General features: G+C 39.0%; 2 protein-coding genes across 6 annotated transcripts; both read left to right on the forward strand.

The window, feature by feature from the left end:
* The first annotated feature begins 1,523 nt into the window (after nucleotides 1-1,523).
* On the forward strand, nucleotides 1,524-10,134 carry slc43a2b (solute carrier family 43 member 2b). 2 transcript variants are annotated; one of them, XM_077505348.1, is made up of 15 exons: nucleotides 1,524-1,553; nucleotides 2,208-2,514; nucleotides 3,877-4,171; nucleotides 4,258-4,313; nucleotides 4,390-4,466; nucleotides 5,375-5,467; nucleotides 5,544-5,677; nucleotides 5,787-5,980; nucleotides 7,133-7,276; nucleotides 7,470-7,487; nucleotides 8,072-8,204; nucleotides 8,304-8,436; nucleotides 8,577-8,650; nucleotides 8,735-8,858; nucleotides 8,931-10,134. In XM_077505348.1, the coding sequence occupies exons 2-15, from the start codon at nucleotides 2,355-2,357 to the stop codon at nucleotides 9,090-9,092; spliced, it is 1,797 nt and encodes a 598-aa protein (XP_077361474.1). In that variant the 5' UTR covers nucleotides 1,524-1,553; nucleotides 2,208-2,354; the 3' UTR covers nucleotides 9,093-10,134. The 2 variants fall into 2 exon arrangements, with proteins under 2 accessions (XP_077361474.1, XP_077361475.1); XM_077505349.1 differs by lacking the exon at nucleotides 7,470-7,487.
* A 2,251-nt stretch (nucleotides 10,135-12,385) lies between these two features.
* p4ha2 (procollagen-proline, 2-oxoglutarate 4-dioxygenase (proline 4-hydroxylase), alpha polypeptide 2) lies at nucleotides 12,386-26,085 on the forward strand. 4 transcript variants are annotated; one of them, XM_077505350.1, is made up of 16 exons: nucleotides 12,386-12,539; nucleotides 15,255-15,350; nucleotides 15,655-15,751; nucleotides 16,489-16,640; nucleotides 17,684-17,821; nucleotides 17,977-18,216; nucleotides 19,147-19,343; nucleotides 20,461-20,637; nucleotides 20,770-20,840; nucleotides 21,420-21,519; nucleotides 22,520-22,573; nucleotides 22,986-23,045; nucleotides 23,104-23,169; nucleotides 24,096-24,164; nucleotides 25,087-25,183; nucleotides 25,282-26,085. In XM_077505350.1, the coding sequence occupies exons 2-16, from the start codon at nucleotides 15,269-15,271 to the stop codon at nucleotides 25,350-25,352; spliced, it is 1,671 nt and encodes a 556-aa protein (XP_077361476.1). In that variant the 5' UTR covers nucleotides 12,386-12,539; nucleotides 15,255-15,268; the 3' UTR covers nucleotides 25,353-26,085. The 4 variants fall into 4 exon arrangements, with proteins under 4 accessions (XP_077361476.1, XP_077361478.1, XP_077361477.1 ...); XM_077505352.1 differs by lacking the exon at nucleotides 23,104-23,169; XM_077505351.1 differs by lacking the exon at nucleotides 22,986-23,045.
* The last annotated feature ends 162 nt before the right edge of the window (nucleotides 26,086-26,247 follow it).

Genomic DNA, 26,247 nt, shown 5'->3' on the forward strand with positions numbered 1-26,247 from the left:
GTTACATTGCAAGTAAAATTTTGAAAGCCATTTTTCAAGCAATATTAGATTAAAAGAAAATTTTGTATATAGCTATGTTTTAATGATCAAGTGACATTTCTTTCTTAAAATGTTTTTTTATTATTATTATTTTCAACCCTGCCAAATTTGAATCTTTCTGCATCAAACTGTGCAATGTACTGTTGTTTTGCATAAAGGTTATGTAAAAAAAAATGTACTTAAGTGAATATATTAAAACAAATGGGTATTAAAGACAAAATGCAAATATTTTCAATTTCAAAATGAAATGATTATTTTGTGGGGAGCCCGCTAGTAGATCTCGTACGTCACTTTGAGACTCATTGGTCTGGATTTTTTGTGAACAATGGCAGATTAAATAACACAAATTTGAGAAAGCCTAACAACGTTCAACTATAAACATGCTTTCCATTTGATAGTTAAAAATTTTAATATAAAATAAAAAATACCTACTTTATAAGGTGAATGGAATAAATGTTAAGTCACAAGTGACTTGTTTGCAGTTAAATACAAACTAGCCAAGGTGGAAATTTACACAGCCTTATTAATCAGTGACTGAATGATCAAACGTGAATGATTTTCAGACATTACAGACATTGATCACTGTAACGGCACATCATTACATATCAGTGAATGTGACTGATTACTCAGGGACTCATTTCCATGTTGCTCACAGATCAGTGCTGTAACTAATTGCAGCCAGTAGTTTCAATGCTAAAAAAACAAACAAAAAAAACACACACACACATATTAGCAGACATACACGACAAAAACAAAAAATTTAAACAAAATGAATTCTCTCAAATCAAAGGAAAATATGCTTGTTCATTTTATGCTTATGGTATTTCTTCTTACCAGGCAATATTTTGATCAGAGAATCTCATTTGCTTCAATATCCACCCTTAAAATTATTGTTAATAATATGTTATTTAGATTATATTAATATAGTTTACCTTAATATAATAAATGCCATATATTCTGTAAGTGTAGGTATCATTTTTCTTCTTTTATGAAATATTGCCCAGTCAGATTTCCATTTCTTCTGAAAGCCCAGTTAATGCAGTGTACATAGGGCAAACAGTTGACGTAGGGAACCAATTAATCAATCAATTCCTGGTTTCAGTGCAGTATCGGTATAGATGCAGAGTCTTAAGGGGGGGAAAAACACATCCTTATCTATCAGACTCCATTGTGTGTTAAACTATCATTTGTCTGGCTTGAATAATAATGTCTTAATCGTAACATCACCTTTCATACTCAGTGTTTTTTTATTCTGATTTTTTTTAAACAATTTTATTATTTGTTTAATTTTCAGACACAAAAACAAAGTTCTTAATGTGTTGCAAACTTGAGTAACAATCGAAATATATAGACCCGCGGTTGTTTTTGTCCAGTTGTTTTGCACAGATAAAGACGTCAGTCAGCTGCTAGTCTATAGGGGGCGCCCTACAATGGCCTTGTACAGTATATATAAAGACACCCCTTGGAAATGTAGCTTTTTGACACATGGGTGGTGGTGTATACAGGTTGGAGAGGTAAGACTTATGCTTGTTTTATGGAAAGAGTAAGGATGATTTTAAGAAGGGGTATTTGCATGTTAGATCATTTCAGAAACTGAAATGTGATTAGCTTTGTTACTCCTTTCCAGACCAAAAAATTGTTTTGTCTACAGTAATTTGTTTGTCTGGTGCTATATTTTGAATGGACAAGCGTACAGTAATTGCAGTGCTGCGGTTGAATGGGCCCCTGAGGACATTTCGGCACGGAGGCAGGGGGGATAGTGATTGAGGGGCCCTGAGGTGATGGAGTCCAGTTTTTTCCAGTTTGGACTAGTTTCTTTTATTCCCAGAAAACAACAGAAACTCATTTATTCTACTATAGGTGTTCACTCAGTTATTACAGAATATAATAGGGAGGTCCAGTAAATTGTTTAAATGAATGATTTCCATTCGTCATTATGGTACTGATTCTACTGAATATTATTAACCTGTACTTGGTTGGTGAAAACTTACAGTATATATTCTTGCTAGATGACGTTAGAATGCCTACATGCAGCACATTCAGTTATCTTGGGCAGGGTTCAAAGTTAATTGTTGTTATAAAAGTTGCCCTGACTGGCCTTCAGCGTCCTGCCGCGATAGGCTGACTATAAAACCTTCCCCTCCCCTCATGCTTTTGTCTTTTCCCAGATAAAGTGATCACTGATCCTTCACGGCGACGCCGGTCAACGAGGCGACAGAAACCGACTGCCTCTCTTTCCCCCTCCTCAGTCTCTCTCACTTCTCCAGCCCTTGACCGCTCTCTGCCTTGCCCGCCTATCTTTCATTCTCGCAACCATGGCTCCGACACTGGCCACGGCGTTCGCCCGCCGCTGGTGGATGGCGGTGACTGCCATCATTGAGAATCTCCTCTTTTCTGCTGTGCTCCTGGGATGGGGATCGCTTCTCATTATGCTGAAGTCGGAGGGCTTCTACTCGTACCTGTGCAGCGATGAAGGTGAGTGAATGGCTTCTTGAGAGCCAGTTAACACCACGGCCTTTTTTCTTTTTTTTTTTTAATTGTATGGGAACAACAGTTAGTTTTGTTCATGAAAAGCACCGTGCAACTGTAATATGCATGCCAGGCCTATGTCACTTTGAAAAGAAACATTACGCTTAAGCTTTTCCTTGCCAGTCTTATCCCAAATTATCCCTGGTTAGTTTTGAGAGTTTTGTGCTTTTGGTAACGCTGAGAGTTTTAGGGAGCATCACAAGCGCAAAATGAGTTTGAAGCGATGGAATTGAAAGTGTCAGTGGAAGACAAACAGGCATATTACTGAGTTACAGAAAATAAATCTATCATTCTAATAATTTGGTGACGCGAGTAAGTGCATAAAAGTCGTGCTTTGTTTGATTTAGCACATCTCGACTGCTCATCCTGTGAAACATTATGTTAAGTAGTAGGGTCAGAAAAACCAAACAACTGCTCTGAGAGAGTCCAGAATCAATTGTCACAGTGCACTTAAATGGCCCATACAGAAACACGGAAATGATATGGCATGACTCCTTCTTGTGAGTGGCTCCAAGTCAGCCCTTAGATCATTCAGAAGCTGCAAAACTGCATTGCAAGGATAATTAGTGCTGGTTTTTGTCTCTGGTACTGATGGGATGACAATTCTCACTGTTTTTTTTTCTTTTAAAAAAAACATGATTTTTTATAAAGGGGAATGACAAATGGTAACTTAGGTCATCCTCTGAACTCCCAAACATACGTAAAATAATGTTGACTGGATGTGGTTGGTGAACAAAGTTGACTATTGGCTGGTCAGGGTTTGTTTGTTTCTGTTATCGTCTTCAGAGTCTTTACAAAATTGATTTATCAGTCAAATTGTTCAGAAGAACATCACAATATTAAACCCTAACTGTGGTGCAGGTCTGTTACCACCTGAGCCAGCCACTGACCACAGTAAATATTTGGCCTTCACACCTGTACAAGTAACTTCCGGAGTGACGATTCAAACGTCTTATCTCGCAACCTATGATGTAAGAAGGAGATGATCGCAGCACTAGCTCAGCTTTTTTTCAGGCATGTGACAGAGGAACGCGCCAGCTGCACTTTATTAGCGGCCATACGGAAGTTTAAAGTCTGCTGATAAAGGGCAAGGAGAGAACAACAGGCTGATAGGAAAAGTGATGAAGAGTAGGAATTACAGAGGCTGACAGTAAAAACAAAACCGAGAAATCAATGATCATGACGCGACATGACATGCTTTAGAGATAGTCAGCTTAAAAAAAAAAAAATGCAATTATTGTGATAAATGCGACAGAGAAATGATCCACAGAGATTCATAATTATGTTCTATCGTACTTACATTTTCAGGCAACATCTCCAGCTACAATATGTCCGTGGGGACGACGCAAGCGCCCGACGAGTACATCGACTACTATGAAGACGCCGAGGGGGCCGTTGTGGCCCTCGGGGACGGGGTGGAGATGAAACCGCTGGTCCCGGTGGACGGGCTTCTGAGGATGAACGGCTGGCTCATCTGTAAGGAGCAGGATGAGATGTTGAATCTGGCCTTCACTGTGGGCTCCTTCCTTCTTTCTGCTATCACGCTACCACTGGGAATTGTCATGGACAAATACGGACCTCGTAAACTGCGATTGTTGGGAAGGTGAGCACCGAAGATTATTTTTAACAACTTCTCCACAGTGTATCGCAGAAGATCTGAATAAGAGTTTGTGTTTATTGTCATTTCAGCACATGTTTTGGCTTGTCTTGTCTGTTAATTGCTTATGGAGCCTACCAACCAAACGGTAAGGCGCTAACATACCCGGTTACCCGTTTGGCTGTTGACAGACCAATGAACTGTTTTACTTGCTCCCTTTACAGAACTCTCAGTCCTTATCTTTATCGCCCTGACTTTCAATGGCTTTGGTGGCATGTGCATGACCTTCACCTCGCTGACGGTAAGCGTGTGACTGGACCTTTTTGCTATGCAATCTGTACATATTAGCAACTGTTGGAAACAGTTAATGCTTAGCCAAACTATCAGATACCACACAATAATAATAAATTAATAGATGTCAAAGAAAATCATTTAAGAACATCATTTAGGACAAAGTAACAAAGAGAAAAACAATTACGCACCACGTCCAGTCATTCTTTTTTGTTGTCGTCAGCATTGCCTATTCCGGGAATCAAACTTGGCTCAGAGCCAGAGTGGAGCAACATTTGATGCTCTTTAAGATTTAGAGTTCACAACAGCATTCTTTTCCCTTTCGCTCCCCACCTCCACCAACATTTGAGCCTATAAGGAGGCACGCAGTCCAAAAGTGTACCATGGTGATGCTGTTCACTACAAAGGGGTTCTAATGTAAATCTGCCTATACTGTAAAACCTCACAAATACTGTAGTACTGTGCAAACCTTCTATCTATACTGTACATTACAGCCCCTTTCTCTCTTCTCATTTACGATAATAATAATAATCCGGACACGAGAAGTGTTTTGTTAATGATTACAAGACTCCACCTGGGACTGATACAAGGATATAATCTGGCCTTTAAGGTCTTGGGCAAACAGCCAGTAGCAATCACTGGCGCATTGCCATGGAGGCACCCCTCTCTACTTTCTCTCCTTTCCCGTCTCTTATGTAATTCAATGTGCTTGTTGTTGTTCAGTCTCTCGAAACAGAAGAGCTTGTTAATGTCTTTATTTTGGAATGTTTGCCACACACGTTCTTCATTTTCTGAGATGTTGGATTTAACTACCATAATAAATGAACCTTGTGTCATTTTTTTTTTTTTTGCTGTAGGAAATGTGTGGTAGTATTAGCTCAAATGCTTACTGTGCAAACTGTCTGTCTCCTTCACCAGTTGCCCAACATGTTCGGCAACCTGCGTTCCACCTTCATCGCCCTGATGATTGGCTCCTATGCCTCCTCTGCTGTCACCTTCCCTGGCGTCAAGGTAAAAGAAAAAAAAATAATCTTATTCACTCACCTTCAGTCAACATTATTATCACCATGGTTGTCCTTTTGCACAGGTGATCTATGACTTTAGCGTACCGTTCATTACTATTCTGGTGGTGTGGGCCGCCTGTGCTGGACTGGTTTTCCTCAACTGCTTCTTCAACTGGCCCCTGGAACCCTTCCCTGGACCAGAAGACATGGACTACACGTTAGTATTGCGCAGACAAAACAAATATGTAGTTGCATAAAATAAAAACTTCATGAAAGTTTGTCCTTCCAAAGCTCACCATTCCTACTTTTTCTGCATTCTTTCTCAGTGTAAAGATCAAGTTCAGCTGGCTGGGCTTTGACCACAAAATCACAGGCAAACAGTTTTACCGCCAAGTGACCACAGTGGGGCGTCGTCTCAGCGTGGGCAACAGCCTGGTGCAGAAAGATCTGCCCACCAAGGAGGGAAAGCTCTGCCTCTCCACCATGGACCTGGAGTTGGACGGAAAACCCCAAGAAGAGTGTAGGAGATGCAGTTTTTACTCGCCCTTGTCATTCATAGATTCGTAACTTGAAGCCAACGCTCTAAAAACAGTTGGGTCAAAAATAACCCAAATTGGGTCAAGGATGGACAGACCCAAATTTTTTAGTTATTAAATGATCCCATTTGCTCCCAAAAACGTATAAATGCGTTCTATTTTAAATGTTTTAAGTGTCCCAAAGACGTATTTATATGTTTGTTTGTTTGTTTTATGCTAGAGCATACAGAAGGCTTTGATGCAGCCTATCCACTGCAGAGAATGGTTGAAGCAATGGTAGTTATTACAGAAACGGCCAGCAGGTGGCAGCAGAGTATAAGAGATCAACCAGGGCCATGTTAAAACAAGCTGATTTTCCCCACAGTTTAAAACAGATTTGTGAATAATGATGAAACTTAGCTATATTATAATGCTAATTGCTGCAAGACGGAAACAGATAAAAATATCCTTTTTTTTTCCTGATGAGAGAAGAGACTCGAATCTTTCTTTTGGTAGGTTCCATGCTTTTATAGCAATAGAACACAATATTCTGTTGGCCTTGAAAATCAGTCAAAATCCAATAAACAGCTGGGAGTGAAGGGGGTGTCTGGGAGCATCATTTGACCCAACTTTTTAGGTTAATTGAATAACCAGATTGAATTTGGTCAACAATTAATTGTTTGAGTGTTTGTTATTGAACCCAAAACGTTGGTTCAAATTCAATTAATCACCTACAAAGCAACCCGGCATATTGTTTGTTTTGTGGGTTATTAATTTGACCCAACTTTTTGGGTTATTAAATTGGGTAAGAAATGAACCAACACCTTTTTTTTTTTTTATCGCAAAAGTTTCGGTCAAATTTAATTATTTACCCATAAAGTAACCCATTTTATTTAAATAACCCAATTTAATCTGGACAAAATTAACCTACCTAACTTTGTTATTTAACCCAAAACGTTGAGTTATTTTAACCCAAGAAGTTGGGCCAAATCAAATTAATAACCCACAAATAATGTATTTTTTTTTCTTTTTTTTTTAGCGGTTATTCATTTGACCCGACTTTTTGGCTAAACTAAATAACCCAAAAAGTTGGGTTATTTTTTAACCAATTGGTGTGTTTTTTTGGAGTGTAATGTGCCATCTCCTCTGTTCTGCAGCCCAGTCATTCCTGAAAACCATCACCACCCCCATCTTCCTGCTCAGCCTGGTGACCATGTCGGTTACTCAGCTGCGCCTTTTGTTCTACATGGGGGCCATGAACAGCGTCCTGGAGGTGCTCAGCGATGGTGACCTCAACACAGGTCAGTGTTTGTGTAGAGTCGACAGGAGCTGAGAATTTCATTCCAGCAGTAGTATAAACAGAACACCGCCACATTCCCCCTCATTATCTGTATGATTCCTAATAAATTCTCAATTATTTTTTTTTAAAACAATGCTGATCATCTAATAGTTAAGGTTGTAGAATAATTGTTGTTTCCAATCTTTGGTTTTCAGTTGAAAGAATGGAACTTGGTAAGATCCAAGATTATACAGTCACTGTTCTTTCAATAACCTAGCATTTATTTAACATTTTTCAGCTTAGCATATGGATAGCAGCAATCACTTTCTGGTTGTTGTTCTTTTAATAGGTTGGCATTTATTTAACATTTAGCATCTTTAACACTAACAGCAAGAGTCTGTTGCACCACCTCTAACATCCTGCTTTTTCTTCATAGCTGCTATTGTTTGACCTCGACTGTGAGGCGTGAGTCCTTCAGCTTTAGCTTGAAACCACCATTAATCATTGCTTGTAATTATTATCTGAATTTGACCTCTCAAGTGCACGTCACATGAGCAGTTTTGCCCTTTTATGCAGCGCTTCATACATTTCCCTTTAAATGGTGGTTTTAATGGTTTTCTGTATTCGGTTTTGTGTTCTTCAATGGACTACTTCCTGCTAGATACTAATAATTAACTATATCTTCCCATGTTTTAGTCCATAGGAAAATTATCTAAACACTTTCACCATTCTTTCATCTAATGTTAGCTTATAATGCCAGTATTTTTTCCTTATCTAATATTTGTGTTTTTCACTCATGTGGCCCTGATCGTTACAGTGAGTTTGTACTCGTCCATCTTCGGCGTGCTACAGCTGCTTTGCCTCATGACCACTCCTGTGATTGGTCAAATTATGGACTGGAAGTTGAAGGACTGTGACGACGGAGAGGAATCAAAGGATGTATCTAACAAGTGAGTTTTATTTATGTGGCGAGAGACTTTTACGCTGTAATGTTAGACATGCCAAATTGAAATGCCATAAAACAAAAATAACTCGAATATCATCACCAGGGATGAAGCAAAGAAAAAGCGAAGAGACAGAAAGACCCAGAAGGTGACGAACGCCCTGCGAGCATTTGTGCTTACCAATTTCTTATTGGTGGGCTTCGGGATCACTTGTCTGATACCCAACCTCCCACTTCAGGTGAGCAGTTTAATTTTTGAAATTATTGCCCAAATTTGACATAGAGGATATTCATTTAAACATCTATATTTCTTTACTCTTTATATTTTCAAATATCCCATACCCATTACCACGTCCCTCCTTGCTTCCTCTTGTTTCAGATCGTGTCTTTTATCTTGCACACTGTTGTGAGAGGGTTCATTCACTCGGCTGTTGGTGGCCTTTATGCTGCTGTGTAAGTTTTACTTTGAGCCTAACTTCACTATTTAGCTACAACATCTATCAAACTGCACTAAATGCACCTGTTGTATTATGCCAGGTACCCTTCCTCGCAGTTTGGCAGTCTAACAGGCATGCAGTCACTAGTGAGTGCCGTCTTTTCTCTGCTGCAGCAGCCTCTCTTTTTGGCAGTGATGGGACCCCTGGGGGGAGACCCATTCTGGGTACGTAATTACACACACATGCACAAATACAAACAATCTGGGCGTAGCTAAGGCAGATGTCGCCCCCTCCAGGTCAACATTGGCCTGCTCGCCCTCAGCATGCTGGGCTTCCTACTGCCGCTCTACCTGGTTTGCTACAGACAGATGCTGCACAAAGAGAGGCAGGAGAAGGAGAACAACGCCAAGATCTACATCAAAATCAATGGCACGGACATCCCAGAGGCTTTTGTTTGAGAAACTGTATATCAGAGTGGAGCCACACAGACACCAGCGCGCAAACTGACAAATCCTGTTTAGCGATACCATTTTTATAGGAGTAAAATATATGACGTAAGCGAGCAAACCATCACCCTCTTATTTAAACTCTGTGCTGTGGAAGTCTACCATACAACTGTGAAAGGGATAAATGAAGCGGAAGAGGAAAGACTGTGAAAGGAAAGAGGCATCAGCACTCTGCATTCCCCCAATCCTCAACTTTATTCTCTCACAGTGTCCCACATTTTAACAGCTTGTTTTGTCCTATGAAACTGCTTACATAATTTCATGCTCATGTTTCTTTAACAACCTAGTGGGTGATTATGGGGAGGATAAGGGCCACAAAATCTACTATGAGAAAGTTGTAATGTTACAAAGGGGAAAAAGTCAGAATATTACAAGGAAAAACATTATTGCAGTCTTATGGAAGAAAGTCATAATATTACGAGAACTACAGCACACTCAGAAATAGTTTTTAATAAAGATTGAATTATATTTATCACATTTTGACATTTAATTGTTACAATTAAAACGCCAGATTTTTTTCTTGTGATAGTTTGACTTGATTCTATGAATTGTACTCTATTGTTTGAGTATAGCCTGAATACTCCTTTGTAAGTAATTTCACAATTTCGTTGTTTTGTAAGACTGAACAAATTTTAATACCACCTGGTGTTTCTATGGCCATTTTTGACTGTAGTCTCCCTTCCCCCACAATTAAGTGGCTTTCCCACATTTTAGTGGCTTAGATTGTTTTCAGATAGGTACAATACTATAGCTGTATGTCAATAAGGACATCAAACAAACTATAATTGGTATTGCTACAAGAAACAAAACCATTTGAATATTTATTTTGTTATACTTTTTTTTTTTTTTGAGTCAACCAGATGTGCCTTTTGAGTCTTAATAAAGATACAGTTGCTGTCCTTGTGACTAACATGAGCAATCACATTGATTCTGCTCAGGTTAAAAATTAATATTTAGATATCTTATACGTCAATAAATTCAGCACTCAACAATTTTGAACCAACGGAACCCTTACAAGTGTGAATGTTGTCATTTCTGCTCGTTTTTATCATTTCCTATATTGCCCAAACTTGATGTCAACTCACATTCATATTGTTTACCCCTAAGTTACATAATTTTCATGATTTATACTTTGCATTTGACTACGGCTCTGTTTGGCATTGTATATTTGTCGTAGAATCACTAACGTTTTTATTTGTAAGACGTTTTACCAAGAAGCGAACCAAGCAAATAGCTCACTATCTCAAAGCCATCTGGCTCAGTGCAGTTTATTAGATGATCACGCAATAATGCAAATTCTCTGGAGAAAGAAAGAAAGAAAAAAAGAAAAAAAAAAAAAAAATCGCAGGGATACATAATTTTGTGTTAATCCACAGTGACGCCTGCTGGTTTCAGCCTAGTATTACCTAGCGCCTAGCCCAGTGTTTTCTGCTGTTTCTCATTGTAAATCGTTATATTCAAGTGCAATAGAAATAATAATAATAAAACACGCGATAATTATTATACTTTCAAGAAGCCAAAAGCACAAAAACAGTCCAACCATGTTGTTGTCATGACTTTTTTGTTTTAATTTTTTAATTTTCTGCAAATATATATTCTCCAAATGACAATTTTTGTATTTGTGAGGCCAACGTTTGGTTCTCATTAATGATCCAAGCTTTGAAATTCCCATTTCCCCCCATTTATCTCATTCGGACTTGCACATTCACGCTAAAAACACCTCAGACTATGAATGTGAGAAAAGAAAGACAGAAAAAGAAAGAAAAAGCACACGAGGTCATGTAAAATGTAGCGGTGGATCCATCTATGAAGCCATGGAAACACAAAATACACTTCGGAAACGTGACCCACTGCATGTTTGGCGCTACCGTAATTACTATAATACACTGAACTGAAGTCTGTGTAATTTTGCAACATCTGCGAGTGATATTGCTGAATGCTGGTGTTATAATTTCAAGGAAATGCCTTTACCAATAACCACATTAACATTTCATTGTCATTCCATGAGCCCTCACCTTTACATGATTATTTTTGTTCAGTGTTTGTTCTCATATGGGACACGAGTGAGCTTGAGTCTCTTACAGCTAACTTTGGGCAAGGAAGAGATACCCTGGACCGGTTGCCAGCCAATCACGGGGCACAGAGATACAACAACGATTCACACTATATACAAATCTACAGCTTCATATACTTTTTAGATGAGGGGTCACCAACCTTTTTGAAACTGAGAGCAGCTTTTTCATGGATATTGATAAACAATGTCTCCAAGTTTCATACACACCAGAAAAATAACGAGCGCAATGAACTTCCATCCATCCATCCATTTTCTTGACCGCTTATTCCTCACAAGGGTCGCTGGAGCCTATCTCAGCTGGCTCTGGGCAGTAGGCAGGGGACACCCTGGACCGGTTGCCAGCCAATCGCAGGCGCAATGAACTTAACATTTTTAATTTAATTATTATTATGTTATTATTAATAGTTAATAATATTCATTATTGGGCGGCATGGTGCATGACTGGTTAGCGCGTCCGCCTCCCAGTATTGAGGACGCAAGATCGAGTTCAGGCTTCGGCCTTCCTGGGTGGAGTTTGCATGTTCTCCCCGTGCCCGCGTGGGTCTTCTCCGGGTACTCCGGTCTCCTCCCACATTCCAATGACATGCATGGGAGGTTAATTGGGCGTTCTAAATTGTCCCTAGGTGTTATCGTGGGTGTGGATGGTTGTTTATCTCTGTGTGCCCTGCGATTGGCTGGCAACCAGTCCAGGGTGTACCCCGCTACTGCCCGAAGGTGGCTGGGATAGGCTCCAGCACCCCTGCAACCCTTGTGAGAAGTAAGCAGCTAAGAAAATTGATGGATGGATGGATGGATGGATGGATGGTATTGTTTTTTGTATACAGTAATTAGGAAACAACATTTTTTCTATGATTCACAGACAGACAGACAGACAGACAGACAGACAGACAGACAGACACACACACACACACTATCTGCCTATAAATGCTAAAATAAAAATGGTGTATTTATTCAAAACTAAAATATAACACAATAAAGAGTTTGCACAACTCTTTTCAAGGCCGATGCTGATTTCAGAAACAGTACACACTTATTATTATAAGTGAAATCCATGCTTACATTTCTGAAGGGATCAGATGAGAGGGTGCCCCAAAGGTCATTGGCACTTTTACATTTACGAGGTGCACTAAATGCAGCACAGAAGAATTCCACAGCCCGACATTGTTGCGCAGCTATTACGAGTATAACGGCTTCTTCCAGGAGGTTCTGTTCTGTACGTGGCAGCGACACAGTCTCGCACCCCCTTGGCCGTCCTCTTCACCCCGAGGTGCTAACTATTCACGTTTCACTGCGTGACACCCATTTTCGAACCCCAAGGGACGAAGGTAAGAGCACACAGATGATTCTCTCCAAACGGCACCGCTAGCAAGTCTTTGCATTTCTGTTTTGCGCTCAGTTTCATTGCGAACATGCTGGCATGGTCACTTACAACTGGCTCCAACTGGGAGCTTACAAGCCTGGGAACAGGAGTTCGTGTCGTAGCAAGAATATCAAATAACATGGACTTGTTTTGTATACACACCTGCCTGATCCTTTCTGATATGTTGATTTGCGTTATACAAATGTAACTAACTAGATCTTGTTGTCATGTTTTACTTCGCCAAGGATAAAGTTGAGCAACATGAGCGACCTACTCCGGGTCAGAGCAACACACACGTTTTTGTACTTTTGTCATGAACACGTTTTACCACAACACGTATGTATTTAGAACGCAAAAGCTGCTGTTATCACTGGAAAGTACTTTTTTCCCCTTTTTTTTTTTTTTTTACTCACACGACCCAAACGAGCTGCCGCGTTGGGACCGTCGAATCTAGAAAGTACTGTGACGTCACTTTGGGGGAATGTCTTTTATCGCTTCATATCAATTAGCTATTTTTTACTTTTATTCATGTATTTATTTGATAATTTTTCATTTCAACTCAAACGTTTATGACACAGAACGTTAACTATGATGGTAACATATATCAAGAAAATATTGTCTTCAAGACAATATAGAAAATCTGTAAATACTGTGTCACTGCATTCCTAGGTATTATTTATTAGACTTGGGACAGTTTTCTAAATGATTCTTGGCATTTACATACCACAAAGCAGGCTCGCGGGCTCAAACAAGTGTGCATGGATGTTCATCTCTCCGCATGGATCCCCTCTCCTGATAACAAATGCATACATGCACAATTTAGTGTTCAAGTTTCCCATAAACATATGCCTCAAAAGTCAGAATTTGAAGTGCAAATTGCCATCATGTAAGACACCAGCAAATATCGTGAGGATTAGCTCAGTGATCACCTGACAGGTGTGTTGCGCTTAACCAGGAATACAAGTTACAGTGACAAAAAACTAGTCGTACTTTATTTTCCGATAAAGCACAAAGTTAGTGTAAAATTCTCCCTTACTACATGACCTTTAATTTGATTTTTTTTTTTTTTTTTTTTTTTGCAAGGTTTAGCCAACGTTTAACGTTTAAATAGGCTCATGTAACAATGACACGTTGTTTCACTTAACTTAGCTTTTCTCAACCAGCTGAATTAAACAAGATCCTTGGAGAGAGAAAAAAATTCTCCCTCCTCCCAAAATACACATTGCATCCAGATTGGGTTCACTGAGTCCAGTTTCATTGGATTATATTTTAATTCCAGAAATAATAGTACAATGATGAAAAGTTGTAAGGCAAAAGTAACAACGCAAACGTTTTTGATAGCCGACTTCCAAAAATACAGCTGCTTGGAATTTCCTCCCACAACTTTTTATATCCTGACATCTGTCATAAAAGCCGTATTAGAATCAGGGTTTAAAAGAGAGCAAACTCTTCAGGAATGTGTGCCCGTTGTTTTGGTGCAGAAAAAAAAAAAAAAAAAAGAGAGTTCTTGTCTGACTTGGTGGTTGGACTTCTTGGGTGACATTCATCAAGCAAACTTAAAAGCACAGGCGGGAAAAGTTATGCACTTAGTTCAATTTAACATGACGAGATCTCCTCATAAATTAGTTGCAAATACAACGCTACTCTTGTGGTTTCTATAAACGGTAAATAGCAATATAAAAAGTGGTCTTGTGTCCGAGCGTGAGCGGCACTGTTCCGCTTTTATTGCCCAACTGTGCTCTGTGTATACTCAAGCAAAGCAGCCACAAAGCACCATGCATGAATACCCAATGCCAATGGTTAATCTTTTTGAAAAACAAATGGCAAGTTTTGTTTGGAAACCGCTCAATATATACAAGGGCAGTCTAATGATAACACATAATAAAATCCAATGAGTTGAACCCTCAAGCACTCTTTTTGTTTATTTATTTCATTTTATTATTTTTGTTTCATTTTATTGTTTTATTTTTAGAGATAATCCTCATTATCATCCCAGTTGATGTTTGTATTTTAGTTAAAGGGGCTGTCTGCGGGTTTCACTCAGGAAAATGCACTTTTTAAATACAGAATTTAAACAAACAAACTACTTCTCAATTTATAGATATGGGCTTTTCATAACGTGTGGGGGTGATTTTGTCACACCCCCAGCCTGTATTTTGCCATTTTGTGTTTTTGTTTGTAAACAGCGGGCCATTTCTGTGGAAAGACAGTGTTTACACACCTCCAGCCAATCGCAGAGCGGGGGGGGTCGCAAACGGGGCCGGGTTGACATGTCAGCTGCGTAACGTCACTCCAGCGGCAATTTGAAAGCACGCACGGATTGTTTTTTTCACTCACTCATTCACACATGTAAGCTTCTGTGAGTGAGTGAAAAAAATAATAAGAATAATAATCCGTGCGTGCTTTCAAATTCAAAAAGCCCATATCTATAAATTGAGAATTAATTTGTTTGTTTAAATCCTGTATTTAAAAAGTGCATTTTCCTGAGTGAAACTGGCAGACAGCCCCTTTAAAATGAAACAGGCCTAATATTTTTATATTTTCAAAGTTGTTCATTTTGTTTTTGTTTTTTTATGTCTGTACCAAATTTAAACACTTGCCTTCTTTTAATAAGGGTCCAAGTGTCATTATAAGCTTATATAATAGTCTTTGTAACTCGCAATAATGTTTGTCTTTGTAGGTTACTGAGACAAAATGAGGTTGTTGATATGTCTTGTCTCCTGGCTTCTGCTATGTTGCTGCTGGAGAACGCGAGCCGAAATCTTCACCTCCATAGGTGGGTTCACACATCGCAGAGTCACACAAACGCTAGCAATCCATTTTCCCTTCTCGCTTGGTTGGTCAGTTCCAGTGTGTTGCTTACAAGCAGAAAAGAAAGCAGTTTGTTGTTATTCCTCCTCTTGGCAACAGCAGTGAATTTATCATGGTTGAACAATCCCATGGAATTGTCCACTTCTGACGCCTGCAGTTGTTTATGAAGCATGCCACACCGCATACAAGTCTAAAAAAAAAAAAAGATGGCCTTCTTTGTTGTGTGATTCAGTCGAAGCTGGAAAGATGTGCGTCTTCTGTGTCTGCAGGCCAGATGACGGACCTCCTGTACACGGAGAAAGAGCTGGTCCACTCCCTCAGAGATTATATAAAAGCGGAAGAGTTGAAGCTGGCTGAGGTCAAAAGGTAACGTGCACAATTCATTAATATCCTTGTAAAGAAAACTAAATGATGATGTTAATAATGATGAGCTGGCGGTGGCAGGTCAGGGCATGGCGGTGACAGCTGGAATTCAGTCTTTATTGCTGCTACATTTTTGTGCTGTAAAAACAAGACGTATCGCTGAAATAACCATCTGTTTGGTTTAAGGCATCAAAAAGATCTGGCAAGCGGCAGCGCATGTAATAGATATCAACTGTGTTTTAGTTTTTAATTAAAGAGGAAGTCAACCCCCCCCCCAAAAAATTTGAGAATATGTTATATGCAGACCCACTAGTCAAAATACGGTCTTCTGGTTAAAATTGTGTTCGTGGAATGTGAGTTAAGCAGCAAAATCCAGCAGTTTTTATTCATATCAGAAGGCGACCATTTTGCCACTTGCTGTCGAGTAACAATGACATCACAGTTGCTCAGGTCTCACGGAACAACCAATCACAGCTCAGCTTCAGGAAACAGGTGAGCTGTGATTGGTTGTTGCCTTAGCCCTGAGCAACTGTGATGTCATCTTCACTGGACAGCAAGTGACAAAATGGCCACCCCCGGAGATGTATAAAAACGGCTGGATTTAGCATCATAACTCATATTTTATTGTCAATAAATGTTTATGGTTGACTTCCCCTTTAACTATTCATTTGACTATAATACTTTGTCTAACTCGTGAAATCATCTTGATAAGTAATACTTTGGTTTTACTCTGACTTAAGCTGGGCCAGGAAGCTGGATGACCTGACCAGAATATCCACATCCGACCCAGAAGGTTATCTGGCTCACCCGGTGAATGCCTACAAGCTTATGAAGAGACTCAACACCGAGTGGTCTCAGCTGGAGAGCCTTGTGCTACAGAACCCCTCAGATGGTAGGAAATAGAGTAGAAAATGGCTTGTTATGCAGAATACATTGACAAAATCTGCAAACATTTCTTCGTTTGTCATTTAAACCTGACAGCGCTCTACTTTTTTCGCCACAAGGTAGAAAATGAAGTATGAATATGTTGAGCATGTGGAAGCTCAATGATAACAATCTGCTCCCCAGATGAGCCCAGAAAGGAACCAAAGCAGGAACACGACAGCTGCAGCTGTTGCTTATCTGACAGTTTGCCCAAGTTTGGTGTGTGCGGGGGTGTGTTTATATCTGAGTGAGACAGATAAACTAAAGGAAAAGTGAAAATCTCAATATGTGGTTCCTGCAAGATTTTCAGAGACGGCTTATACTTTGAAGTTTTGTCCAACTTAACTCATTCACTCCCAGCCATTTTCACAGAAGCAATCCCGTTCGTTCCCAGCTGTTTTATTGGATTTTGACTGATTTTGCAAGGCCCACAGAATATTGTGCTCTATAGCTATAAAAGCATGGAACCTATCAAAAGAAAGATTAAAGTCTCTTCTTTCATCAGGAAAAAAAAAGTATGTTTCTATCTGTTTCCGTTTTGCAGCAATTAGCATTAGAAGAGAGCTAAGTTTCATCATTTTTCACAAATCTATTTAAAATTGTAATTAATTGAGCTTTTTTTCTACATGCCCTGTTCATCTCCTTTGCTCTGCTGCCACCTGCTGGCCGTTTGTGTAATAACTACCATTTCTGCAACCGTTCTTTGCAGTTGAGAGGCTGCATCAAAGCCTTCTGTATGCTCTAGCATTAAAAAAAAACATATAAATACGTCTTTGGTACACTTAGAACATTTAAAAAAACAACAACATATTTATACGTTATTGGGAGTAAATGAGTTAAGAGGCACCCCCCCCAATATCAAATTCCAAATCAGCAGCATTCAACTTGAATGTCGGAGGTCATATTTCTTATCACGATAACATTGAAATTATTGTGTGACTCGATAAATACTGTTGCGCAATTCATCTTATCCCAAGGCGAGACTGAATGCTTTCTCTCCGTTTTGCCCAGGGTTCATTTCCAACATGACCATGCACAGACAGTACTTCCCTGACGCGGAAGATGAAAAGGGTGCAGCTAAGGCACTGATGCGTCTCCAGGACACTTATCATCTTGACTCCGAGGACTTTTCCAAAGGGAGGCTTCCAGGTGGAGTGAAGAATTAAACTTACTTTTCTTTCAATAGCTAGGCTTTAAAAAAAAATCAGTAAAGTACTGAAAAGTGCCGATTTAGTAGTGACACCTGCCTAAAATCAAAACAAATAATTGTTAATGTTCGATCTCCACTGTATTTTCCGTCCCAGGCATGCATTCCAACGCCGTGCTGACTGTGGACGATTGCTACGACATGGGCAAAACTGCATATAACGAGGGCGACTACTATCACGCGGTGCTGTGGATGCAACAGTCCTTGAAGCAGCTGGATGCTGGCGAGGAAGCTGTGGTTTCCAAGGCAGCCATTTTGGACTACCTCAGCTATTCCGTTTACCAAATGGGAGACCTGCCTCGTGCCATCGAGCTGACGCGCCGGCTGGTGGCCATCGGTAAGATCAGGGTTATTATAGTGTACATTTCACTCACAGCCCGGAGACTGTTGTGTTTTAAAGTTGCCTTTTTAACATTATACAGTACTGAGTATTGGGCAGTGGCTCTGCTTCCACTATAATTAGGTTTTGGGCAGGCTAAAACCACAGGGTGTGGCCCACCCGATTTACTGTATGAGCTCTTGGTTTGAACGTGTTAATTTAGGCCCATTGTCAGGGTCTGCGGTGACAGCTGTCAGAAACTTTTCAAGGTAAAATATGTTTGGTTTTTAGCCAATGACAGACCTTTGCTCAGTAGCATTAGTTGTAGTTCATTTATAGTAACACGAATCAGGATATTCTGATTAAGCACAAGAATGGAAAAACACGAAATAACATATTTACTAATTAGCTCCCAAAAACGTATACATACATCATATTTTAAATGTTTTAAGTGTCCCAAAGACGTATTTAAACGTTTTTTTGTTGTTGTTTTTTATGCCAGAGCATAGAGAAGGCTTTGATGCAGTCTCTCTACTGCAGAAAATGATTGAGTGGCAGCAGAGTATAAGAGATCAACCAGGCCATGTTAAAACAAGCTGATTTCCCCACAGTTCTAAGCAGAATTGTGAAAAACGACGAAACTTAGCTATGTTCTATTGCTAATTGCTGCACAGCGGAAACAGATAGGAATATACTTTTTTTTTCCCTGATAAAAGAAGAGACTCTAATCTCTCTCTTGGTATGTTCCATATTTTTATAGCGAAAAATCAGTCCAAATCCAGGAAAACAATTGTAGTGAAAATGGTCGGGATTGAATGAGTTAAAGTGCAGATGACATAAATAGTGTATCAGTTCCCAACCTTTATTAACCCAAAGTTCATCATTTACCTGATCAATCTCATTGCGGCGTGGAGCTGATTGACAAACGCAGTCCCCTTGTGCCGACAGAGCCCAGCCACCAGAGGGCAGGAGGAAACTTGCGTTACTTTGAAAAGCTGCTGCTCAAAGTCCAGAGTGAGGAGGAGCCGACCAACCAGCCTGCGTCCGAGGAGCCCATCCAGCTGGGAACGTACGTCAGACCCAAAGACCACCTGCCCGAGAGAGAAATCTATGAGGCTCTTTGCAGAGGGGAGCAGGACGGAATGGTGAGACGGGATGTGAAAAAATTCGTGCAACGTGCGTCATCAGTCCTTATTGGTGAACTCAAATAGAAATGACTTTAATAGTGAGTAAATATTTATTAAGTTGTTGCCATTAAATTGTCAAAATAAATCCCAAGAAGCATCTTCTCAATTCCTTATAGTATGTTTTAGTCAAGCAGTTTTTTATAACTACTTTTTTTTTTTTTTTCATCAAAATGGCCTTCACCAGTAATTGGATGATGTTCCCCAATTAGCTGGCAGATCACAAGAGCCACTTGAACTAGACTAAGTGCAATTTCTGTGGAAATTGCGTAGGAATGCTGAAAGCTGAATGCTAAGATTTGAATGCATGTGGAATGCTTATGAAGTGAATTGAGAGAAAAATGATGAAATTATGACCTCCTGATTACTGGACAACGCACTTTACCAGCTGTGCCACCAAGCAGTATCAGACATCTGGTCATGATGGTAAGTCATATGTACGGAAGTGGGCGTGAAAAGTGATACTTAGAAAAAGTTCAATGTCTGTCCCATTGAAAATGAATGGGGAAAAGTTGATATTACAAGTTAAATTGTGCAAATACTGTTAAGTAATGTAGAATCAGACGATATATATCCCGGGAAGGTGTGAATTTTTTAAGCTACCGGTAGTTGAAAATGGAACAGTGTAAATTGGAAGTATTATGTGAGAGTTGTTACGCGGCAAAAAAGTTTGGAGAATAAAAATCACAATAATACGTGGGAATGCTTCAGCATTCCCACAATAAATGCGCCCCCAAATTGACATCGTTTTCCCTGCATGAAATGAACAACAGGGGGCGCCATTAGCCTTTTTATTTTATTTTTTTTATTTTTTTTTAAATGACCTTAAGTATAACTGATACCAGCATGTGTAGCATTAGATTTTATTGCCAAGTGCATCTGTTGGTGTTGGGGAACATTATGGACTGAAGGCTGATAAACATTTTCATGTTAATCTATACAAAAAAAAACAAGTTAGTAGATCGACAACAATGATACAAAAAGTCTCCAACACTTACTGATATTCACATTGGGGAGATTCACACACATCACATACCTGCATACTGATTGTTCTCTTTTGATGTTGGAATTTCACCAGACCGAAGCGAGGCGCAGCCGTTTGTTCTGCCGCTACCAGGACGGAAGCAGGAATCCTCGTCTGCTGCTGAAGCCCATGAAGGAGGAGGACGAATGGGACAGCCCGCACATCGTACGCTACCTGGAGGCCCTTTCCGACTATGAGATTGGGAAGATTAAAGAGATGGCCAAACCCAGGGTGACAAAACAGAAACTGCATTGCTATAAAAAAAAAATAATAATAATAAAATAAAAAAAAATAAAAAAATAAAAATAAATAAATAAATAAAAAGACTTAACTTTGAAATATACTTTTTTTTGTTTTTTTAAGCTTGCCAGAGCTACAGTCCGAGACCCCAAAACAGGAGTGTTGACCACAGCCAACTATAGAGTATCAAAAAGGTGATTGATAAACACATTCCCATCTGTAATGACTATGGATGTAACGATAAGGGCAATATCGTGAGATTAAAACTGCCACAATATCGTCGTCGTCATGTTCACAATATTTAAAAGGAACACATCTGTTAAAAAATCAGGTTGTTTACCATTTGTGCAGTTCTAGTACCCTCTAGTGGCTAGTTTATTAGTGCAAATTATTTTTATTGGGGATGTTTTGGCCTTCTATGTTTAAAATCTACGCTAATTGTCAGATGAAGGGGAATCTAATTTGCTTGTGAAGCGATAAATGTGTGCTTGCATTAGCAAGTAAGTGCCTCAATATTGTTATTAGAGATTGTAGGTGGTTTATATGCATTGCTGTTATGTACAAAAGCACAAAATTGTGCTTTTTTAGTATGAGCTCTTTTTTTTTTTTTTTTTTGGGTGATAACATTAGATGATCATTTAGCTCATTTCCTTTAGGCTTCGATCCAGTGAACACTTGATGCTAACACTCCCAGATGCTAAATCATTTGAAGAGGCTGGATTTGCACATTGTGCTTGAACGTTGCTAAATACACTATGTTTACATTTAATCAGTGCCTGGTTAGAAGAAGAAGATGATCCGGTCATCGGCAGAGTCAATCAGAGAATACAGGACATCACAGGCCTAACTGTGGACACAGCGGAGTTATTACAGGTAATGTTCAAATACATTAAAAATACTGCATATAGTAATAATAATAATGCATTTTCATAATGTACAACAAATTGACACGTGACAAGGCCCCGTCTACTATGACAACCTGTTCTCCTGATAATTTAGTAGATTCTTTCTGAAAAGTAAAACATTATAAATAGAAACATGAGTTTTTTTCCTATTTGAAAATTTTATGAAAATGTGTATACAGTATTTATTTTAAATAGTATTTTCAAACCAGCATACAGAATTTCTTTATTGTGCTATTGGATTATTGTGAGACATCAAATTATTTAGCTTCTTTATACTGTATTTAAAAAATGTGTTTTACTAGTTTCTATATAAGATCAATGGTGTGATCCGTTAACATAAATGTTTTTGCTTTTATCACAATTACATAAAGGATATCAGACACGCATATACCACAATGTGAAATAGGTGCAGTGAACCCTTGCACAAGATGACCAAAAATCAGCAAAAAGTGGTTTGTAATTGTTTAAGATGCCACAATATGGCCACAAAAGCACTCAAAATGGAGAGTAACAAATAAACAACAGGATGAATAATATATTAAACAGAAATAAACCACCACCATATGAATCTCATCAATATTCTTAACTAGCATGTTAGGCTAAAAAACACGCTAGCACAGACTGTTGTGACATCATTTGTACTTAGTCATTAAACGCACCTTTTGGAATTTACACACAATAATGTAATAAACATACTTTCAGTTTCTCTTTTAAATGAATGAGGTGCATTCAAGGACCATCAACCAAAACGACATCTCAAATGTTGACATAAAAACACTATCAAAGAATAACACCACTTGATAGGGACTAATTAATCATTTTATAGCAAATAGTGAAGGATAGGATAAAAAACAAAAAAAGGTGAATATGCAAATTCATGAATGCTGAATCGGGATTATGCAGGAGTTCATTGTATGTTATTTTTATTTTAAATGTATATGACGTCATCTCTTTTGATGGCTGACCAGGTTGCTAATTATGGCGTTGGAGGACAGTACGAGCCACATTTTGACTTTTCCAGGGTGAGTTCAGATGAATACCGTTTGTGCGTGTTTACGTGTGCGCGTGTGTGCGTCATGTCGTACGTCTTGAAAGTGAATGTCGTGAGTCAGTGTTTGCACTTTGTATTGTCCCCGTGGTGTCTGTATCTTCACGTGATCTGCCTGCATGTACTTTGCGCAGCTGTTTGGACACAACGATGACGGCCGATTTTGTATCAATCACAGACGGTCATGTCAGGACAACTATAGAATTGGCATTCTGCACATTTCCACATACTGTATGAAAGCAATTTGTTCTTCTTAACTTATGAAAACGCCTATTATCATTGTTTTGATGAAAGTTGATTGCATTTGAGTGTAGTCGCTACTCTTTGCGGCGGGCACCTGATTGCAAATCTTGGTAACGAGTTAAAGGTATAAACGTCTGTTGCAGCGTCCTTTTGACAGCAACCTCAGGGTCGATGGAAATCGGCTTGCCACCTTCCTAAATTACGTAAGTACGCGTGTGCTGTCTTCATTGTGTATTTTACCCTTGAATTTTATCGTTGTAGAAAGATGAGCCAGATGCTTTCAAAAGATTAGGCACTGGAAATCGTGTGGCAACTTTTTTGAACTATGTAAGTACGCGCGTCCGGTCGCCGCTGATTGAGGGGGAAGTTGTGGCCGCGGTCAGCTTGCGCTGCGTCCATCTTTGGCTTTGTGGGCCCACGGCCGAACTCGGCTTCAATCAGGAACTTGAATTGATTGACTGATTGAGATAGCAAAAGAGCTAATCATGAATAAGTAATAATTGGAGTATACGTTGGGTTTAAAAAATGTCCAATTGTGAAGAAATGTAGTATGTCATTCCGTCAATCATTTCCGGTACTTATTGTAAAGAGTTTTTGGGCCACCCCATACCCCCATTAACATTGTTGATAGGCAATGACTCTCCTTATTAGGCTATTACTCACCATGGACTGTTAAAAGGAAAAAAAAACAAAATAAATCATTCGTGTTTGTGCATGATGTGCTTGGTTGTATTTTTTATTTATTTATATTGAACATCTTAATTAGCACGGACAACAATAGTGCACTGAAAACATCAAAATGTAGTAGACATTATTGCAGTTATAATAATAAAAGGCTGCAATACTTGATATTTGTATTTTTTGATTAACTTAAGGAGATTACTGGTCATTAACTCAGTACTTGAGAAAGAGGATATGAACTTTTATTTGGGGTTAAATCAGCGGCACTTTAACTTGTGTGTTGACCCCCATTTGGCATGAGTTTTCAATATAGCCATTTCTCCAGTTCTAGGAGGGTGTGAGCACTTATGCAACCTCAGCATCTTGAAATATTTTATTTTTTTTTCAATTGAGTTGAATGAGTGGTGGAAAAGTTTTCAAATGATTTTTCAATCGTTTGTTGCACAAAAACCTGCCGTTTGAAAAAGGTTTTTAGACTTTTTATATCCACTCTAGTTGTTGTTCAGTTTTTTGTTTGTTTGTTTTTAATCATATTAAAGAACAAGTTTTTGTTTTTTTTTTCCCACCCCCAGATGAGTGATGTTGAAGCAGGAGGCGCCACAGTCTTCCCTGACTTTGGGGCTGTAATCCAGCCCAAAAAGGTATTAACTACATTTCTATTGTTTTTGTTTTGTTTTGTTTTTCTGAGGTTGAGGGTTCTGTGTCTATGTGAAGACGGATGACAACGATTAACATATAAACTTAATCTCACAATATTTTAGAAGGACTATATAAAAGTAATGCATTGTGATTAGCAGGAAAATAATTCTAGGTCATTTGAAACATTAATTCATTAAAATATAGTAATGTATAATACATATTTTAAAAATTATATAATAAGTATGTCAATATTATGGCATAACCTGATCAAATGTTTGATATACAGTACTTCATAATTACCCATGTAGTAGCCAGTCAGACTTTATTTATTGTGATCATTACAGTGGTACCTTCGAGTTTGAACAAAATTCGTTCCTATGAGGTGTTTAAAGTCTGTTTTGTTCAACCTCTGAAATATTTTTCCCCATAGGAAATAATATAAATGCAATAAATCTGTTCCCAAGCTCCCAAAACAGAAAATGTCAATTTTAATTTATTTCTAATTTAATTAAAATTTTGTTTATGTGAAACATGTACACCCTGTATAGTATTTAAACAATAACAAAATATCTCAGCAACATTATGAAGGCATTACAGTGTTGTCTGATTTTGAAACATGCTGAACGAGTCACGGCAGATTTCTGTCTGCACTGATTAGACATTTGGCGAGGGAAAAAAAAACATCACTTTTGGCAGGAATATTTGGACATCGTCTCAATTGTCTCACTTAATGTGCTGTTTTATGCACTTCCAGCGGCAAAGAACAATCCAGTTCCAACTTTCCCAGCTATGACTGCATAATGCTGCAATAAACAACTCTTAACGTCCCACCCCACTCATGCTTAAATGTGTGATCCTTATGTCAGATCTGATTTTCGTTGCAAGCACGTTGAACGCTCTCATTGAGTCCTGATTGCGTCACAGGGGACAGCGGTGTTCTGGTATAACCTTTTCAAAAGTGGGGAAGGAGACTACAGGACCCGACATGCAGCCTGTCCTGTCTTAGTCGGGAGTAAATGGGGTGAGTACAGTTTTGACTCTGAACAAGGGTGTGTAGACTTTTTATATTCACTGTACATTGGAAACATTTGCATTTTGATCCTATTTTTGTTTTTCCAGTGTCAAACAAATGGATTCATGAGAGAGGGCAGGAATTCCTGAGACCCTGTGGCCTAACAGAAGTGGATTGAATATTGACAACAATATTGACAAAAACAAAACAAAAAACACTCATACATGTGACAAAGTTCGTAAACATATCCATACACTACATTATTTTTGATCATCTTGTCAGCTTCAGCTAATGTTTTTTTGTTTTTGTTTTTTTTTAATGAGGAAACGTAAACATAAGTGGCTGGAGAGTCAACGTTCTCATAAATGTAATGTTCCCTCTTAAGAATCATATGAAATATAACACACCCAAAGACGAAAGTCAAGTCAATTACAGATTTGACAAATTACCGTATTTTCCGCACTATAAGGCGCACCTTCAATGAATGACATATTTTAAAACTTTTTCCAAATATAAGGCTGGGATTACGTTATGCATCCATTAGATGGTGCTGCACTAAAGGGAATGTCAACAAAACAGTCAGATAAGTCAGTCAAACTTTATTAATAGATTACAAACCAGCTTTCTGACAACTCCATTCACTCCCAAAATGAATAAACGGCTGTTTTATTATTTTCTCTGAGGTAAAGTATTAGTATTAGCTAGCGATCCAAGATGGCGGGATCTTCTGCGCATGTGCGTCACCGATCGTGCAGGGTCACCGAATAGCGTCTTGACAGCGAGACCTGTTGCGGCTCAATGTTGATCCATATATAAGGCGCACTGGATTATAAGACGCATGGTCAGCTTTTGAAAAAATTGAAGGCTTTTAGGTGCGCCTTATAGTGCGGAAAATACGGTAAATGCAGGGGGGGGGGGGGGGGGGGGGGGTTGACACACAAATCCAAAACATTTCTTGTCACTAATTGGCAAATGAGTTCTACATGATGTTAGCCGTGTTGAACTTGTATGAACACGTTCTCAGCAAACTTGCCGTCAGGACTGCCAACCGACGAACACATTAGGGAGTGGAA

This window comes from Festucalex cinctus, chromosome 18 (genome assembly GCF_051991245.1).
Source record: "Festucalex cinctus isolate MCC-2025b chromosome 18, RoL_Fcin_1.0, whole genome shotgun sequence".
Lineage (NCBI taxonomy): Eukaryota > Metazoa > Chordata > Actinopteri > Syngnathiformes > Syngnathidae > Festucalex > Festucalex cinctus.

Excerpts from the sequence above, each read along its gene's own strand:
- p4ha2 (XM_077505350.1), top strand. The coding sequence starts at position 15,269 with ATGAGGTTGTTGATATGTCTTGTCTCCTGGCTTCTGCTATGTTGCTGC. Across the intron at positions 15,752-16,488 it reads AAGCTGGCTGAGGTCAAAAG|CTGGGCCAGGAAGCTGGATG; the intron begins GTAACGTGCACA and ends CTCTGACTTAAG. Across the intron at positions 20,841-21,419 it reads AACTATAGAGTATCAAAAAG|TGCCTGGTTAGAAGAAGAAG; the intron begins GTGATTGATAAA and ends ACATTTAATCAG.
- slc43a2b (XM_077505348.1), top strand. The coding sequence starts at position 2,355 with ATGGCTCCGACACTGGCCACGGCGTTCGCCCGCCGCTGGTGGATGGCG. Across the intron at positions 4,172-4,257 it reads AAACTGCGATTGTTGGGAAG|CACATGTTTTGGCTTGTCTT; the intron begins GTGAGCACCGAA and ends TTGTCATTTCAG. Across the intron at positions 8,437-8,576 it reads TACCCAACCTCCCACTTCAG|ATCGTGTCTTTTATCTTGCA; the intron begins GTGAGCAGTTTA and ends CTCTTGTTTCAG.